General features: G+C 35.5%; 4 protein-coding genes across 5 annotated transcripts; 3 read left to right on the forward strand and 1 right to left on the reverse strand.

Moving 5' to 3' along the window:
• The first annotated feature begins 1,469 nt into the window (after positions 1 to 1,469).
• LOC123218908 (root phototropism protein 3) lies at positions 1,470 to 4,010 on the forward strand. The gene is made up of 2 exons (XM_044640562.1): positions 1,470 to 2,656; positions 3,273 to 4,010. Exons 1-2 carry the CDS (start codon positions 1,928 to 1,930, stop codon positions 3,819 to 3,821), a joined length of 1,278 nt encoding a protein of 425 aa, XP_044496497.1. The 5' UTR covers positions 1,470 to 1,927; the 3' UTR covers positions 3,822 to 4,010.
• Positions 4,011 to 4,877: 867 nt separating this feature from the next.
• On the forward strand, positions 4,878 to 8,097 carry LOC123218909 (pentatricopeptide repeat-containing protein At1g15510, chloroplastic). The gene has a single exon (XM_044640563.1). The coding sequence runs from the start codon at positions 4,911 to 4,913 to the stop codon at positions 7,527 to 7,529; it is 2,619 nt and encodes an 872-aa protein (XP_044496498.1). The 5' UTR covers positions 4,878 to 4,910; the 3' UTR covers positions 7,530 to 8,097.
• A 416-nt stretch (positions 8,098 to 8,513) lies between these two features.
• Positions 8,514 to 11,619, reverse strand: LOC123218910. Of its 2 annotated transcripts, none has more exons than XM_044640564.1 (7): positions 11,349 to 11,619; positions 11,068 to 11,183; positions 10,861 to 10,979; positions 10,597 to 10,759; positions 10,280 to 10,506; positions 9,871 to 10,192; positions 8,514 to 9,780 (listed from the first exon to the last, which is right to left on the reverse strand). In XM_044640564.1, exons 1-7 carry the CDS (start codon positions 11,505 to 11,507, stop codon positions 8,733 to 8,735), a joined length of 2,154 nt encoding a protein of 717 aa, XP_044496499.1. In that variant the 5' UTR covers positions 11,508 to 11,619; the 3' UTR covers positions 8,514 to 8,732. The 2 variants fall into 2 exon arrangements, with proteins under 2 accessions (XP_044496499.1, XP_044496500.1); XM_044640565.1 differs by having other exon boundaries at positions 9,871 to 10,189; positions 11,349 to 11,618.
• A 2,545-nt stretch (positions 11,620 to 14,164) lies between these two features.
• Positions 14,165 to 15,885, forward strand: LOC123218911 (molybdate transporter 2-like). The gene has a single exon (XM_044640566.1). It carries the CDS (start codon positions 14,330 to 14,332, stop codon positions 15,710 to 15,712), a length of 1,383 nt encoding a protein of 460 aa, XP_044496501.1. The 5' UTR covers positions 14,165 to 14,329; the 3' UTR covers positions 15,713 to 15,885.
• Positions 15,886 to 17,554: the final 1,669 nt, after the last annotated feature.

Raw genomic sequence — 17,554 nt, forward strand, 5'->3', positions numbered from 1 at the left:
CATGAATTCTATAATGACTGTGAATCACCTACGATAGAAAAACTGAACCAAATCACCAATTTTTAAGTTTGATTTCACTTGTCATCATTTTTAAACCTACTCAAACACAAAAGCATTGAAAAAATTCATGTAAATTGCAAAAGATTTAAAGCATTTCATATAAAACACCACTGTCAAAACCTAAGATTTGAAATCTATTGAACCTATACAGAAATAACTAAATCTTAATATTATGAGCAATTAAAATATAATGATGCATAATGTACTAACGTTTTCACTATTTTTACCATGAAAAAGCAATTGAAATCGTTAGAAATCTTGTTGAAAATTGGTATGTGTGGTTTTTTTTTACCATGCAGAGGTTTACTATGGGTGTTCTCAAATGTTAAAAATAAATTGAAAATTTGATTATGTATAGATAAATTCATCCATATCAAATTGTTGGTCAAATCTGTTTGGCCCCTAAAAAGTTGATCAATGTCCTATAAACCACCTTTAATTATGTCATTTTAATTAATTGTCCAATTTATATATAGTTTTTCTGAATATTTCTTTACACTTACCAGAGTGCTTGATTGATTATACAGAAATGGACTTCCCTTCTTCAATTTCTAGTTAGTTATTTCAAGTCTACTCTGTTTTCTTATTGACTGATTAGCCTACTATCGAAGAACTGAACAGCTATATCATTAGCAAGTAAATTCCGAAAGGCTTCCATCTTGCACGTTACATTTATAATACTAAGAGAGTGTGTTCGATTTGAATAATTTTTAATTATAAAAATTAAATGATACCCATAAAAATAGATTATGTAAGAGATTATTAGATATAAATTATTATTATGTTTGATAAAAATTGATATGTATAAATAATTATTGTGTTTGATTAGATATAATAAAAAATATTAAGATATAATTTTATTTAAATATCTTAAAGATTATTGGATATAATTATTTTAAAATATTTTATATATTATTTATTATATTAATTGAGAAAATATTTTTATCTTAGAAACTAATAAGTAAAGACATAATTACTAAAAAACCATTTAACATAAAGTTAATAATCAAATTACCTTTATGTTATTTATTATGTTATCATTAATAATTGAAGAATATTGAAGTTTTTTATTATTTGACAAATCAAAACCAGGCTGAGTTTTAGACAGTAATGGCCTGATGGGCTGCATGAATTGTATGGCTTAAGGCCTATATCTTCAATAACCCCACTTAACAATTGTGTACAGGCATGGCATGAATGGGAATGTCTGCATGAGAATTTACAGTGAGGGGTGTGGTCCATATGGTTAGATTTTCTACCAAGTCACACATGCATACAGTAAATAATGGCCGCCTGTTGCCGATGCTGCGTACCAAACAAAAGAATCAAAGAGTTCACGTGTTGGTTATACCATTCAAGAACATACAAAATTGGCATCATACATTTAATTTAATGCTCTCTCTTTGTACATTTCTTTGCTTATTGCTTTCCTCCATGTTCCTCTTTAATCATTTCATTAAGAAATTTGATTTATCTCCCACACCCACCAAAAGGGCCTCTTAATTTGCCCCACCATCTACGGTATACTATCACTGAAAGTTGTAAAGTTTTATGATTCCTGTCAAACTCCCACCATGGCTCTCTGCAATTCAATTGCAACAAGACGCAGCCTGCAAATAGAGGCTCATTTGGGCTAACACGTCGCATATGAGAATGAATATAAGGATGTGACAGTGTCATCGGAAGGAATACTGCGCATTTAAAGAAACTTGTCTTCACTTCCCTTCTCTTATCCCTTCTTCCTCTTCATTTACATCCTCTCAATACAAAATCTTGGTCCCCAAATGATAATTTTGTTACTTATAATCTAATCTCTCAATTGCTTCTAGTACTAGAGCTCCATCAACAAGAAACGAAACACCCCACAATGAAGAAATTTTCCTTTCCGGATTCTGTAACTTTCGCGGAAAAACCAAGCCAATTTGCGGAATGCTGGTTTGACGATGCATGCATCCTTGACATGGACTACTTTGTGAAGACCATAGCCGGCATAAAAGAGAAGGGCGTCCGGCCTGACCTCATTGGCTCAATCATAGCTCACTATGCATCAAAATGGCTGCCGGACCTGTCCAATGACGACTCAAAAATGGGTCTAACAAACTTCGAAGAATCAACAGAAAGTGTCACTGCTTCATGGATGAAGAAGAGGTTTTTCGTTGAAACTTTAGTGGGAATTTTACCTCCTGAGAAGGACTCTCTTCCTTGCAACTTTCTTCTTCGCCTTCTCCGAATTGCTAACATGGTGAACGTGGAGCTGACCTTCAGAGAGGAGTTGGAGAAGAGGATTTCATGGCAACTGGATCAAGCTTCATTGAAAGAGATTTTGATACCATCATTTAGTCACACCTGCGGGACTTTGCTTGATGTTGAGTTAGTTTCGAGGCTGGTGAAGAGATTCATTAACTTGGATAGTGAAGGAGCTAAAAGTGGAGCTGCTTTGGTTAAAGTTGCTAAGCTTGTTGATTGTTTTTTGGTTGAAGCCGCCATGGATTCCAATTTAAGCTTATCAGAGTTTGTTGAGCTCGCCAGTGTTCTGCCTAGCCATGCCCGTGCTACCGACGATGGACTCTACCGTGCCATTGATACTTACCTTAAAGTAAGTTTTTCAACGCTAAAATTTTTCTTTTATCTTTTTGTTGAGCTTTGTGATTCAGTAGTACTGGTTCTTGACATGTTCAGTCGGTTCTATTTCCAATTAAACTCTGAAAAAATTCTTAACATTAATTTTCTTTAAATCCGTTTTCTGCAAGAACAATATTATGCATATATGTTTTGAGTACATAAATAAGAATATTATTTTATTCTTTCTTTAAATTCATGTATTTACTGTGTTTGAACTAAATTAAGATTGTTAATTTAATATCTGTAAAGTTAACTATTAATCAGAAGAGGATAAATGAAATTAATAGGCAGAAGGAAACAAAAAAGGGAAGAAATTAGAGGTACGATCAATTTTGGGACCAAAACAGGGTGGTTGATGAGGTGTTGTCACCAATAAAAGATTCTTCAAGTGACCAATTAGGGTTCTCGCAGGGTTTTATGTTAATTGACACGGGTGGCCTTTATCTTTCTTGTAGAAAATCTATACCTGAAATGGTTGGATTTTTTGTTGTCTACTTATAAACCATCTTAAATATAATGTTAGCTTAATCTGTCTGGAAAATGCATTGGTACTTGAAACCAACCCATTGTGTTAATGAATTTCCTTGTAGGCACATCCAGGGGTCCCAAAGCAAGAAAGAAAACTTCTATGTAGATTAATTGACAGCAGAAAACTGTCACCAGAAGCATCACTTCATGCTGCCCAGAATGAACGTTTACCTGTTCGAGCAGTGATTCAAGTGATTTTCTCTGAGCAATCTAAGCTCAATAAACAGCTCGAATGGAGTGGCTCATTCAGCGGAACCAGGAGCCCTTTAATTGGGCTCGACCCACCTGGAGCTCGTTGCCTGTCAAAACGAGAAGTGAATTCTCAGCAAATGGAGATAAAGAAGCTGAGAGAAGATGTGTTGAGGCTTCAAAGCCAATGCAACTCCATGCAAGCGCAATTGGAGAAGTTGATGGATAAAAGGAAGGGGTTCTTCAGGTGGAAGAAACTAGGAATAATGCCTTCATCGAAGATGACGACTCTCAGTGCTGTTGAAGAAAGTGAAAGGGAAGGAGATGCAATGTATGGAAGACAAACGCCTGCAGTGGACATGAAAACAAGACTGGTTAAATCAGGCAGGAATCCTCCAAAGTCGAGAAAATCCATGTCTTAATTTGTGATAAGATTTAAATTGAAAATTAGTTGGTAATTGAAGTAAGTATGTTTCAACTTGTTTGTTAAATTGGGTTTGATGCTTGAATTTGCGAGAAAATAATGTGGTGGTTGAGCCTTCATGTATAATAACATGTTTGTTCTTAGTTACATAGAAAAAAACATATAATCGGATAATAATATGTTATTATTTATGTATAAATTTTTATTTATTATTTATGTTTATAATTTGACTTTTTATATATAGGCCAAAAGACTTATTCCAATCCAATGTTTGGTGAAAACTTAAATTCATATTTACTAATTTTTGAAAACTTAAATACCTATATATTTTTTAAAATTTACTGTTAGATGTAAAAATGTTATTTAGCTAAAATTATTAAAAAACTAAAAAAATATTATATTTTTCTCTGGATTTAAAAATCTAATAATTTTCTTTTATTTAAGGTTTGAAAAGTGAATATTTCCCTTTATAGGGTTTCATATTTTTTTTCCTTCTTTGACAATCATTCTCTGGCCAACCTTTGATATCGACATGCCCTCCAGTCTCTTAAAAGAAGTCGATCGAAGTCTGTGTTATGGTCGATTTATGAGAATCGATTAATACACAAATCGATTGGACATAAATCAATCGATATTTGTATTCAACTGATTTGTGTGTCGATCGATTAGCATAAATCACAAATCAGTCATTGCACAAACTTCGATAGATGAATCATTGACCAATCTTTGATCGATTGATAATTCATTTTCTTTTGAGAGATTAGATGATGCATCAGTATCGAAAATTGGCTGAAAAACAACTGTCAGAGAAGGAAAAGAAAAGAATGAAACCTTAAGATATAAATGATTACTTTTCAAATATTAGGTAGAAAAAAATTATTAATTTTTAAATTTAAGAAGGAAAGAGAGGGAATCAAACAATTGACTGACACAAACAAATTAACCAAAGTATGTGGAGTAAATCAACGAAACAAGTATTGAAGTAAAAGCTTGAACGTCATCGTTTTGTCTTCAAAGCGTTTCCTACTTTATCTTGTAACCGTTTAAACCTCGCACAAAACCCCAAGGATGCTTTTTATCTTCAACAATGGTCATCTTTGCTAAAACCCCCCAAACCCCTTTCCACCAAAGCCACCCAATTCTTCAAAACCCCGCAAATTTCAAGCCCAAAACCTTGTTTTTCTCTCGCAAGCTTAAAACCCAACGTTTCTCCTCACAGCAAGCTCAAAATGGCCAAGTTCTTAACTCCCAGAACACTAATTCGCTATCCTCTCGAAGCCCCATCTCACGTTTAAATGAACTTTGCCTAAATGGGTCCTTGGAAAAAGCTTTAAAATACCTAGATTCAATGCAAGAGCTGAATATTTGTGTTGACGAAGAAGCTTTTGTTGATTTGGTTAGGTTATGTGAGTGGAAGAGAGGTTATGATGAGGGGATTCATTTGTATTCTATTGTTTCAAAAACGGTGACTCGTATGAGTATTAGGCTTGGTAATGCATTTTTGAGTATGTTCGTAAGGTTTGGTGATTTGAGTCACGCGTGGTATGTGTTTGGGAAAATGTGTGAGAGAGATTTATTTTCTTGGAATGTCTTGATTGGTGGGTATGCAAAAGCTGGTTTTTTCGATGAAGCATTGAGTTTGTATCAAAGAATGTTGTGGGTTGGTGGTGCTAAGCCTGATGTGTATACGTTCCCATGTGTTTTGAGGACTTGTGGTGGTGTACCAGATATAAAGAGAGGAAAGGAGGTTCATGCTCATGTGCTTAGGTTTGGGTTTGAGGCTGATGTTGATGTTGTCAATGCTTTGATAACTATGTATGTGAAGTGTGGTGACCTAAGGTCTGCAAGGTTGGTGTTTGGCGGAATGCCTCGCAGAGATAGAATATCATGGAATGCAATGATTTCTGGGTACTTTGAGAATAAAGAGTGTGCTGAAGGGTTAAGGTTGTTTGCTATGATGAGGGAGGGTTTGGTTCATCCAGATTGCATGACCATGAGTAGCATAATTTCAGCATGTGAGACTTCTGGTGATGAGAGATTAGGGAGAGATATACACGGGCTTGCGTTGAGAATGGGGTTTCGTGAGGATGTTTCAGTGTCTAATTCATTAATTAAGATGTATTCTACTTTTGGAAATTGGGAGGAAGCGGAAAAGATTTTTAGTAGAATGGAATTTAAAGATATAGTATCATGGACAACAATGATTTCAGTTTATGAAAGTAATATGCTTCCTGATAAAGCTGTGGAAACTTACAAAATGATGGATGTAGAAGGTATTGTGCCTGATGAGATCACTATAGCTACTGTTCTATCTGCCTGCAGTTGTTTGGGGAATTTGGATTTGGGTATTAGGCTTCATGAGCTTGCTAAGAAGACAGGATACATATCATACATCATTGTTGGAAACTCACTTATTGATATGTATTCCAAATGTAAATGCATTGATAAAGCTCTAGAAGTGTTCCACAGTATCCCTTACAAGAATGTGATTTCTTGGACTTCAATAATCGTTGGGCTGCGGCTCAATAACCGGTGCTTTGAAGCCTTAAAATTCTTTCAGCAGATGCAGTTGAATTCAAAACCAAACTCTGTTACTTTAGTTTCCGTCCTATCTGCGTGTGCTAGAATAGGAGCTTTAATGTGTGGGAAGGAGATTCATGCCCATGCATTGAGAACTGGGGTAGGATTTGATGGCTTTCTACCAAATTCACTTCTGGACATGTATGTACGGTGTGGAAGGATGGAACCTGCATGGAACCAATTTAATTCAAACAATAAAGATGCTTCAGCTTGGAATATTTTGATAAGAGGGTATGCAGAGCGGGGACAAGGAGCATTTGCTGTTCAATGTTTTGGTAGAATGATAGATTCTAAAGTGAATCCAGATGAGGTAACATTTATCTCGCTGTTATGTGCTTGTAGTAGATCTGGAATGGTGACTGAAGGTTTGGAGTATTTTAATAGCATGAGATTGAAATATGCAGTAACTCCAAATCTGAAACATTATGCATGTATTGTTGACTTACTTGGTCGTGCGGGGCAATTGGAGGAAGCTCTTGAGTTTGTACAGAAAATGCCTGTGAAGCCAGATGCAGCCATATGGGGAGCATTGTTAAATGCATGCAGGATCCATCGATGTGTTGACCTTGGGGAATTTGCAGCTGAGCATATTTTTGAAACTGATACCAAGCATGTTGGTTATTATATTCTCTTGTGTAATCTCTATGCTGATAGTGGAAGATGGGATGAAGTTGCAAAGATAAGAAAGACAGTGAGAGAGCAAGGGCTGGCTGTTGATCCTGGATGTAGTTGGGTGGAAGTAAAAGGAGAAGTTCACGCTTTCCTCAGTGGTGATAATTTTCACCCTCAGATAAAGGAAATAAATGCTGTTTTGAAGGGATTCTATGAGAAAACGAAAGCAGTTGATTTTGGTGGTTCAAAATGTGTTTCAATTGATGAAATTGAATCCTCCAAAACTGATATCTTCTGTGGGCACAGTGAGAGGCTAGCTGTTGCATTTGGCCTCATAAATACTGCCCCTGGTACGCCTATTTGGGTCACTAAGAATCTCCACATGTGCCAAAATTGTCACAATATTGTTAAATTCATCTCAAAGGTTGTACGCAGAGACATTTCTGTTAGGGATACTGAACATTTCCACCATTTTAAGGATGGAATCTGCTCTTGTGGTGATGAAGGTTATTAAGAAGAATGTAGTACATAACCTGGATCACTAAAGAGTTCTCCAAATTTGCGTGACGCAATAACAAATACTGGAATGATACTTACAGCTTGTGACACTATGGAGGCGATTTGTCCCTTGAAGTAAATATACAACATTCGAAGCAATGAACGGACCACTATATAGCTGGTTTTCTGTTTACAAGGCTTACCCTTCAGTCAAGGTAATTGAAATTGGGACTTTGTGGTGTGGTACCAGAAGAAAATGCGGTCAATCTAATTTCACGCTACCAAAAAAGGGGTACCACATTCTAAGCAGTGAACAGATCATTTCAGCTGGTTTTCTGTTCATCGCTTTGAGGCTTAGAGTTTGATCACGGCAATCGACCTGGAAATTTTGTGGTGCGGAACCAATGGAAAATAGTGCCAAACAAATTTCTTACTTCCTAAGGAAATGGGTTGGGTATCACTTCTGTTGTACTTGAAGGTAAAGTGCTCTCCTTTTGTTGTATGTATAGTTTTCTTATTCAATATTCACCAGAATCTTGAAGACAGTGTAAGGAATAAATAAATACATATTTTGTTTCATTTCAGCTACTAGTGTCATCATTTTAATCTTTGTCTTCTCGTAACTGAGTCCAAAACGCAAGGGAACGCCTGAAATTTTGGACTTGCATTCCTACTTTGAGTGATGAAATGATATCATCGACAATCAAAATAAAATCTGCTATTACCAGATTCCATTTTCTTGGATTTTCTTTTCACTGGTAAGACATTGCTCTTAACGTTAGAGGATGAATCCTTTGTCATGGAAGATATGTTTTCTTAGAGTGGCAGATTATTGTGTTCTTCCCATTGACAAGGCTATGATTGATATCCATCTTTAGTTGGTCAATTACCTTTCTCAAAAGATATGTTACTCTTCTAGATAAGTGCAACTGGTGCAATTCTTGACTGCTAAGGAAGAAGAAAACATAGATATCACACCATTGAGGATTCACCAGATAAGTGAAATTAACTGAAACTGATTCTATTTATAAAACAAGAAGCTTTTATATCTGGCACAGCCAAATTTATACACACATAAAGACAACTGCATGCTCAAATCACTCAATTATTTAGCACAAGGTAGCTAAATGAAAACATTTTAGCGCACACATATAACAAATGAAGAAATAGCAATTTTTTAAATACAAATTAAATGTATAGAACTAACAGAATTGAAGTCTTATATCTTCACTGCTCTCTTTATATTCTTGATGGATGACTCAATGAAATTGTTGCCTGCAGTAATATCCTCATAACCCTCATCATCGCCAATAACTAGGGGCTTCTTGCGTATGCAGTCTACTCCCTTTTTCAAGATTAAAGATGGAGAAGATGGGATTCTCCTGAAGCCCCTGGCACTCTCAGACCTCACTAACGGTTTCTCCTTCACTTGTTGCTTCTGTATTTTTTCCTTCTCTTCAAAGTTCTTGCTACTTCCAACTTCTTCGGTCACATTTTCTGCTTCAGTTGTGTTGCTTTGTTCTGTGGCAGGCTCTATCTCAGTGATCTCTTCTTCTTTCTTCTTTCTAACGTCCTTCTCAGGTACTTGTATATCTTTGTCTTTCTGTGGATACTTCTGGTCTAGCTTTCTGATTCTGTTGTCAGTTCTGCTTGTTTCTTCCTCGTTTGCATCTTCAGGCTCCTGCTCTTCTTGAGTGTTCTCTAATAGCATTTGGAGCCACCTCTCCACATTCCCTTTCCCACGCTGCTTTCTGCTTTCTTCATCTTCCTCAATTTCTGGTTTGCTAACACCTGGGAATTGCAAATTATGTCCTTCATCTTTCCCAATTTCTAGCCTCTTCAGCTGATCTTCAATAGAGTTGTGACCCTCAAATGCAACGATGGACTTATCGTGCTCTTTGAGTTTTTCTCTAGAATAACTTTTCCCCAGGTTTGGTTCATCGCTTAATCCAGCCTCTGATGCTTTCTGTTCCTCCTCTAGAAACACCCTCAGTTCTTTGTGTAAGGGTGTTCTTGGCCTGATTCCAGGTAGATAAAGTAATGTTCTATTGTCTTTCTCATCAAATAAGGTATCATCCATTCTTGATCTCTTCCTGCCTTGCTCCCACTCAGGCCTTATCTGATTCTCAATCTCTTCGCGTTGCTTGAATTTCTTGTGGAGTTCTCTCTCTGAGGCATCACAGATAGCTTTCTGTGCTTCAAGCCTCGCCATTAGCGCATTTGTTGCAGCTTGGTTTAACCTCACTTGTTCCTTATAAACAACGCTCCTATAAAACAAACAAGGTATGTTATACTTATCAGGCTGGACAAAGCAATTTCTTGACATTATGTAAAAAAAGTGTTTATCAATCTTTTACTGGTGCATTGCATCTCGAATCATCTTCTCTAGCATAGTCCTGTATGAAGATTGTGCTTCTGCTAGGCGCCTGCACTTTTCTGCTCTTCTTCTCCTTTTTATCAGCTCAAACTCCAAGTCTTGAATGGTAAGCTTCTCTTCTTCATTTCTTCTCCTCATATCACTCACTTCCTCATTCAATTTCTGTATTTCCGCTTGCATCTTTTGACTTTCTTCTCTTTGTTTCAAAGAATCCCTGGCCACAACAATGGCCTGATATGGATTTGTTGCATAGTCCGGGTTTTCATTCTCTTTCGAGACAATATGTTTCCCTTTTCTTGCTGCTAACTCAACCAAAATGACACAAGTGAATACTTTATAGTTAACACAAGCAAAAACTAAAATACAATTGTTTGAGTACTTGTTATTACCAATTGCAGGAGACTGTGACCTCATCTGTCTATTGTAGTCTAATGATTTTAAGGCTATGGAAGAATCATGAGACTCCCCTCGAGATAGAACAATGGCTGCCGGAGCTAGGCCCATTTTCTCTTTGGATTCAACAAAATGGCGCGGAAAACAGTGTGACTCTACAGTCTGTGAGTCATTTATCTCTTCATATTCACCTTCCTTGAACAAGAATGAAAACGCCCTATGCCTGCAAAAATCGCAAACAAAATGTGTCTTCGGTAGCAAGTTTTTGACACCAAATGTATAATAAGTGTAGAAAATGAGTAGCAAATCCAACCTGAAATCCGAATTTGAAGAAGCAAAGATTGACAAAAACTGGTTTATTGATATACCCAGTTGCAAGTCCCACCACGGTACAAGAAACTCAAGCTTATGGTGCTTTCTTTTGAACACTTGCCGCTGTATTATTCTTAAATTGCTTGGAACTGTCAATCCTCCCCCTGATAGATTCAAAAGATTTACAAAAATTAGCCAACAATCCAGGAGTTGCAGAGAAAAATGAATGAAAGAGACTGTTAAGGCCTATTTTAATTAAATTTACTTGAGCAAGGGAACCAGTGGTCAATGTCCCAAGCAAGAGGAGAAGCAGAATCAGCATGATAGTACAACACATTTCCATACAGGTCGACTCGAATCACTGCAGGATCAAACCCAGCATTCCTACAATTCAATGCAAAGGCTTCATAAATTCTTTCATTTTCTTCAAGTTTTGATGATTTAAAGTATGATTCTTTTAGTTTTCACTTACCCAAGATGGTTGAGCTGTTTCCATAAGAGACTCAGGAAAACCTTTGGCTTGTTAGTCGGTTTAGCCTTTGGATCAATAATTGGAAACATCTTTTCTAATTCTTTAGCTCTCAAAGCCTGCAAAAACATCATATCATTTTCCGTTTGCTGCCCGAGAGAAAAAAAAAGGAAAGAAAATACTTTGAAACTCAAGAGAAACCATGATTCTCAAGAAAAAGAAAACCAGATCGGAATCTCCATTTTCTTACACTTTCTATCAATTCAAACAAAAAATAGACCCACCTCATCTGGCTGCAAACTGTAAGGCCTGAAACAAAAGGGAGGGCCGTGGGTGTACAAACCAACTCCACGGTCTCTACAAATCCTCGCGTAGGATTTCGGATACCCGACTCCTTCGTCAACAACCATGTCATCTTCAGAGAAGATGTAATCGGTAGTCATTGTTTCTGTTGATTTTGATTTTCTCTTCTATAATGTTGGAAACTAACAGAGAGCTCTGTTTTTTTCTTTTGTTAAAGAAGCAGAGGAGCTAACGGTCGAATTTTTTTGTTTAAGAGAGTAGTTGAGAAAAAAAAGGATTCGATGCCAGCCAAGTCATGAGGTAGTGTAACGGCTAGATAAGAAGGGTCCCAGTGAGCGATTAAATATTTATTCGATCAACAGAACAAATTCTTCCTATTTGCTGCCTTGCTTGCTCCCACCCATATCTTTTAAAAGACCAAAATACCCTTATAGTTTAAAATTTTGGATTTTTTCTATTTTGTTCTGAGTAATACTATACATACTTATTTCTGTTACAGAAATACATATATATTTATACGTGTTATTATATGATTAAATATTATCTTAATTTTAATTTAAAATTATCTAATCGTATGATGACATATATAAATATATATATATTTATATACTCAAAATGGGTACACATATTTTATTGTTTTGTATTTGCTTGATAAAATGAATCATGCATGTATATTCAAGTGACACAATAGATTTCTTTGGAGGGCAGTTAAAAAAAAATTATTACGAGTTAAAATGCTTAAATTTGGTACATATTAGAATGATTTACCAACATGTTTGGTATCAATTTCAAAAATACGCTTAATTATATTTATAAAATCTTAATTTATCTGATACAGTAATTATAAATTTGATTATTATATTTTGAATTTATACGTCCAAGTAGTACAGATGGATTGCAATTACCAAAATGATTTATTTCAAAAAAAGTGTTAAATCTTGGTTGCTGGTGGGGCATGAATGCATGATGAATCAAATTGAATTAGAAGTCGAAAGCAAATGAGGTGAATTTTGTTTGTATTTGGGCCACTTAGATTTGGACTTTTCCAAGTTTCAAACGAAAGTTTATAAGCATAAGCATTATTGTTTGAACTCACACGGAAAAGCTAGTGTAAAGTGACTTTAAAGCACAACGTATCCCCATGGGGCCTTCCCCAAATCCAATCTGTGTTTTGTGCTGGGATTGGCTGGGTTGGGTTTATTTACGACCAACCATGCTCCATTAATCTGGTCTATCAAACATTGCTCTATATTTGGAAATTACACTTTAATTTCTGATTAGATCATTATCCGGTGACCCATGTTAATGGAGTTATGTTTTTATCATAGTAATTGAATTATGGTATCAAAATCCTAATTCTCTGTATCTTATAATACATATTTTAAAAAATAGAATAATAAAAAATTTTAATTGATATATCATCATTTTAAAAAATATCATAAGTATTTTTAAAATTTATTATTTTTCTCAAAAAGTATATTAATTTGTAACAATAATATTATCATATCATAGAATATATAATTTATTATATTATATTAATTTAATATATTTTAAAATATATATTATTTTTTTATATTTATCGTATTGTATTATAGGATATATAAAATATATTATAAGGGATTGATAACGTAAATTTTTAATCGTGGGTCCAAAACGATCTTGGGCTTGGGTTAATGGATTGTAAGCTTGCAGGGGCCTAACAACACTGAATAAGAAAGAAAGGCAAATCCTACCCATCTTCATCCTAATCCTAACAAGCTTTCCATGTACGTGAAGAGCGACCTAACTTTCAACACTCGAGGCATATTCTTTAGTGACAGTGATGCCATTGGATTGATTTAGGCGTATTATTTAGTTTAGGGATGACAACTGGACAGAAAAGGCCTTGCAAAGGAAACCTTTTTCCGGGATGATAAAACATTATCACTTCTCCTATAAGAAAAATTTCTTTCCCTTTTCTCTCTTTTATCTATAAAGTAAAAATACCTCAATAATTAACGGTTTAAAATAGAAAATAAGTCAAAGATATATACTTATCGCTGTCTTTTAAAACCATTCCCATTTCATTCAAGTTCCATTTTTATGGAAGAATCTTTCTTTTATTTGGAGAAAGATGAGTGAAGTAGATTAAGAGTTTAATCTGAGTTGTCTGTATTGATAATATATATCATATTATAAAATATGTAATTTATTGTATCATATTAATTTGATATATTATAAACTATATTTTAGTTTTTTATTTTTATTATATCATAAAATATATATCATAAAATATATATCATGTATTATAAAATATTAATAACTATATTTTTTAGCATCGCTCTATAACAATCATGGGCTTGGGTTAATGAATTGTAAGCTTGCAAGGCCTAACAATATTGAATAAGAAAGAAAGGCAAAGGCCACCCATATTCATCCTAATCCTATAAACTTTCCATGTACGTGAAGAGCCACCTAACTTTCAACAATTTTACATCACTTTGTCTTTTGTGGTTGGGGTTCCGTGATCCAAAATAATTGAAACCCTACCATTCAATACACATTCTTTTAGTGAGAGTGATGTCATTTGATTGATTTAGACGAACCATCTTTATCTTATTTAATTTAGAGATGACAAGAAGTAAAAACGATCTGGTAAAGGAATTTTTTTTCGGTGTGATAGAAAATTATCATCTTCTTTTATGAAATTTTTTTTAAATCTATAAAATAAAAATAATTTAATATTTAAAGGTTTAAAAAGGAAAATAGTTAAGAGATATATTTATTTTCTTATTTTAAAACCATTCCCATCTCATTTGAGTTCCATTTTCCTGGCAGAATTGGAGAAAGATGGGTGGAGTGTTACATACATATAAAAAACTAAGTTATCTGGGTAGCCTAAGAGATAATATTATATAAATTAAAAATATATAATTAAAATTGATATGAAAATTTTTTTCCATCAGTCTACCCCTATCCTTCCATGGAAGAGCACTCACCTCCGGCTAGCACTCCTCTCATCACCCAACATGGGCCCCGACACAAAACTAACCTCTCCTCCGAGCTCTCCGGTGCTGTTGGTGATCTCGGCACCTTCATTCCCATTGTCCTCACTCTAACATTAGTTTCCCACCTCGACCTCTCAACCACTCTAATTTTCACCTCTCTCTACAACATCTCCACCGGCCTTCTCTTCGGTCTCCCCATGCCCGTCCAGCCCATGAAGTCCATCGCCGCCGTCGCCGTCTCCGAGTCACCCCACCTCACCACCTCCCAAATCGCCGCTGCCGGCATCTCCACCGCCGCCATCCTCCTCTTCCTCGGCGCCACCAGACTCATGTCGTTCCTTTACCGTTTTATTCCTCTTCCCGTTGTTCGAGGCGTTCAGCTCTCTCAAGGTCTCGCTTTTGCCTTCTCCGCCATTAAATATATTCGTTACAATCAAGATTTCATCACCTCCAAGTCAACCTCTTCTCGTTCTTGGCTCGGCCTTGATGGTCTTATCATCGCACTTTCAGCCGTTTTGTTTTTAGTGCTTGCCACCGGTTCAGGTGACTATAAAGATCAAGACTTTTCTCAAGAAGATGAATCTCAAAGCAATCAAAATAGAAAATTGAATAAGAGGTTAAGATTTTTATCTGCAATTCCTGCAGCTCTCATAGTGTTTTTATTCGGATTAATATTATGTTTCATTCGTGATCCATCGATTTTCAAGGACCTAAGATTCGGTCCATCGAAAATAAAGCTGTTAAATATTACATGGGAAGATTGGAAAATCGGGTTTGTAAGAGCGGCGATTCCTCAGATTCCATTGTCAGTGCTCAACTCAGTGATTGCTGTATGCAAATTGTCCAGTGATTTGTTTCCAGAACGTGAAGAAATTTCAGCAACAAAGGTTTCTGTAAGCGTTGGGGCTATGAACTTGGTGGGGTGCTGGTTTGGGGCCATGCCGGTGTGTCATGGAGCCGGAGGGCTAGCTGGGCAGTATCGGTTTGGTGCGAGGAGTGGCTTGTCTGTGGTGTTTTTGGGGATTGGGAAGTTGGTGATTGGATTGGTGTTTGGGAACTCATTTGTGAGGATTTTGGGTCAGTTTCCTATTGGGATTCTTGGGGTGCTTCTGTTGTTTGCAGGGATTGAATTGGCTATGGCTTCAAGAGATATGGGTAGCAAGGAAGAGTCGTTTGTGATGTTGGTTTGTGCTGCTGTTTCCTTGACTGGGTCCAGTGCTGCATTGGGTTTCGGGTGTGGGATTTTGCTGTTTTTGTTGCTTAAATTGAGAAGATTGGAGTGTTCTGACTATCCATTTGGGTTCGCCAAATTTAAGCCTAAATCTTCTGCTGATGATGAGGATGATTTAGTTGTTTAATTGGGTAAGATTAAATGGTCCTAGCTAATCAGCAATGATTTATTGTTGCACTTTCCATGTAAATGCACTGTTGGTTTGTAGAATTATGTAACTTATGCTATGCAGTTATGATCCATGAGTTCAGAATTCATGTAACATTTTCAATATATGTTTTGACATCGAGAGCTTTCTTATCTTTTGAAAAAAGGCTATGTGATAGATATATCAATTTGATAAGATAACACTATATTTCGGGGAATTTGATGGCTTCCAATTTAGATAAGAGGTTAGTACAAATCAAACCTGTGGCATTTCCCCTGCCTCTGTAGTCTTCAGTGTCTGGTATAATGATCTGTCAAACATTTTCAACACCCTTCAACAACCTTTATTTAAAACCTAGGGACAGCAGATAGTTGATCATTAGATAACATCAAAGGATCATCTGATCAAAGAAAGCAGTGAACTTCAAAGGGATAATGAATTCTCTTAGCAGCTTGTTCTGTGACTGATATACGATATTCCAGGTAATTGTAAGTTGTAACACTCCTTTGTGAAACATGAACAATCCCAGAGAGAATCTTGTCTTGTTTCCACTCACAGTTTTATCCATTTTAAATTAAAAAATTAACTTGTAATTAATGGAATCCTAATGGATTTGGATTTGATAAGGAGTTAAAATGTTGTTTCCATCACAGTTTTCTGATCGGTTGGCGAGTAGGGTTAAAACTGAAGGGTTATGTGTAGTTCTTGTGGAGCAAAGCGTGGGTCAAGAGCTAAAGGAGATCATGTCTTAGGCTATGCCACCCCTGCCCTCTCCCACAACTTCCTCCTCTCCCCTCCTCCTACCTCTCTCATCCTTTATTTATTTTTCCTTTAAAGTGTCAAGAGCAGATAGCGATCACAACATACAACAACTCTTTTTGGAAGTTTTAGAAAATTGAAATGACTATTATACCCTTTTGCAATTAATTCTCTGTTAAAAAATTTAAGTTTTGGGTGAATAATTGTGATTTATGTATTTAAGCCAAACCCTGGGTGGAAAAATGGAAATAACTCTTATTTTTATGGCTGAAATACATTTTTCAATTCAAAATTTAATGGATTAATATTTTTCCACTCCAGTTAGGAGTGTTCAAAATTGGTTAATGACGGATTTGACCATATTTCAAACTAAAGCTAGTTAAAAAAAATCATAAACAAAAACCGATTGATTTAAATATTAACCAATTTTGGACGAAATTGAAAATACTGGTTAATCTAATGGAATTTTTTAGTTAACCAATTTAAAACTAAATTTTAAATATTTTATTATTATTTTTTTCAAATTATTTTAAAATTTGGTTCAGTATTTTATTAATTTTTTGTTTAAATGTTTTTAAAAACAATTTAGTTTAGTTAGCCAATTTAAAAAAATAAACAAACCAATAACCAAAATGAAAAATTGATTTTGCAATATTCTTGTATCCAAACCTGTTGCCTGTATCATTACTTGACTGCATCGCCTGCAAGATGGATGAATGAATGATGAAGTCCAGAGGGATTGATGGAGAGAATCCACTGGCCATCCTTTGTCTGCATCTTTGTGTGGATTGAAACACCCCATAATTTTTTAGTGTTGAAAATTAAGAAATTGCATTTCTAATCCCCATAATAATTCAACCTTTTATAGGAACTAGATTATTACAAAAAGGAAAGACAATCTTATCGTAATCAATCATCTTTAATATCCAAAGTCAAGAATACCCCTTGCAAGCTCAAGGAGGTAGCGGAGAAGTCACCTTGGGTTTGGACATTTGTGCAAGAAATTGTCTACTTTCTTATATGCTGTGGCAACAAGAATATGCTGAAGGGTTTGATTGAGCA

This window comes from Mangifera indica, chromosome 6 (assembly GCF_011075055.1).
Source record: "Mangifera indica cultivar Alphonso chromosome 6, CATAS_Mindica_2.1, whole genome shotgun sequence".
In the NCBI taxonomy this organism is placed as follows: domain Eukaryota; kingdom Viridiplantae; phylum Streptophyta; class Magnoliopsida; order Sapindales; family Anacardiaceae; genus Mangifera; species Mangifera indica.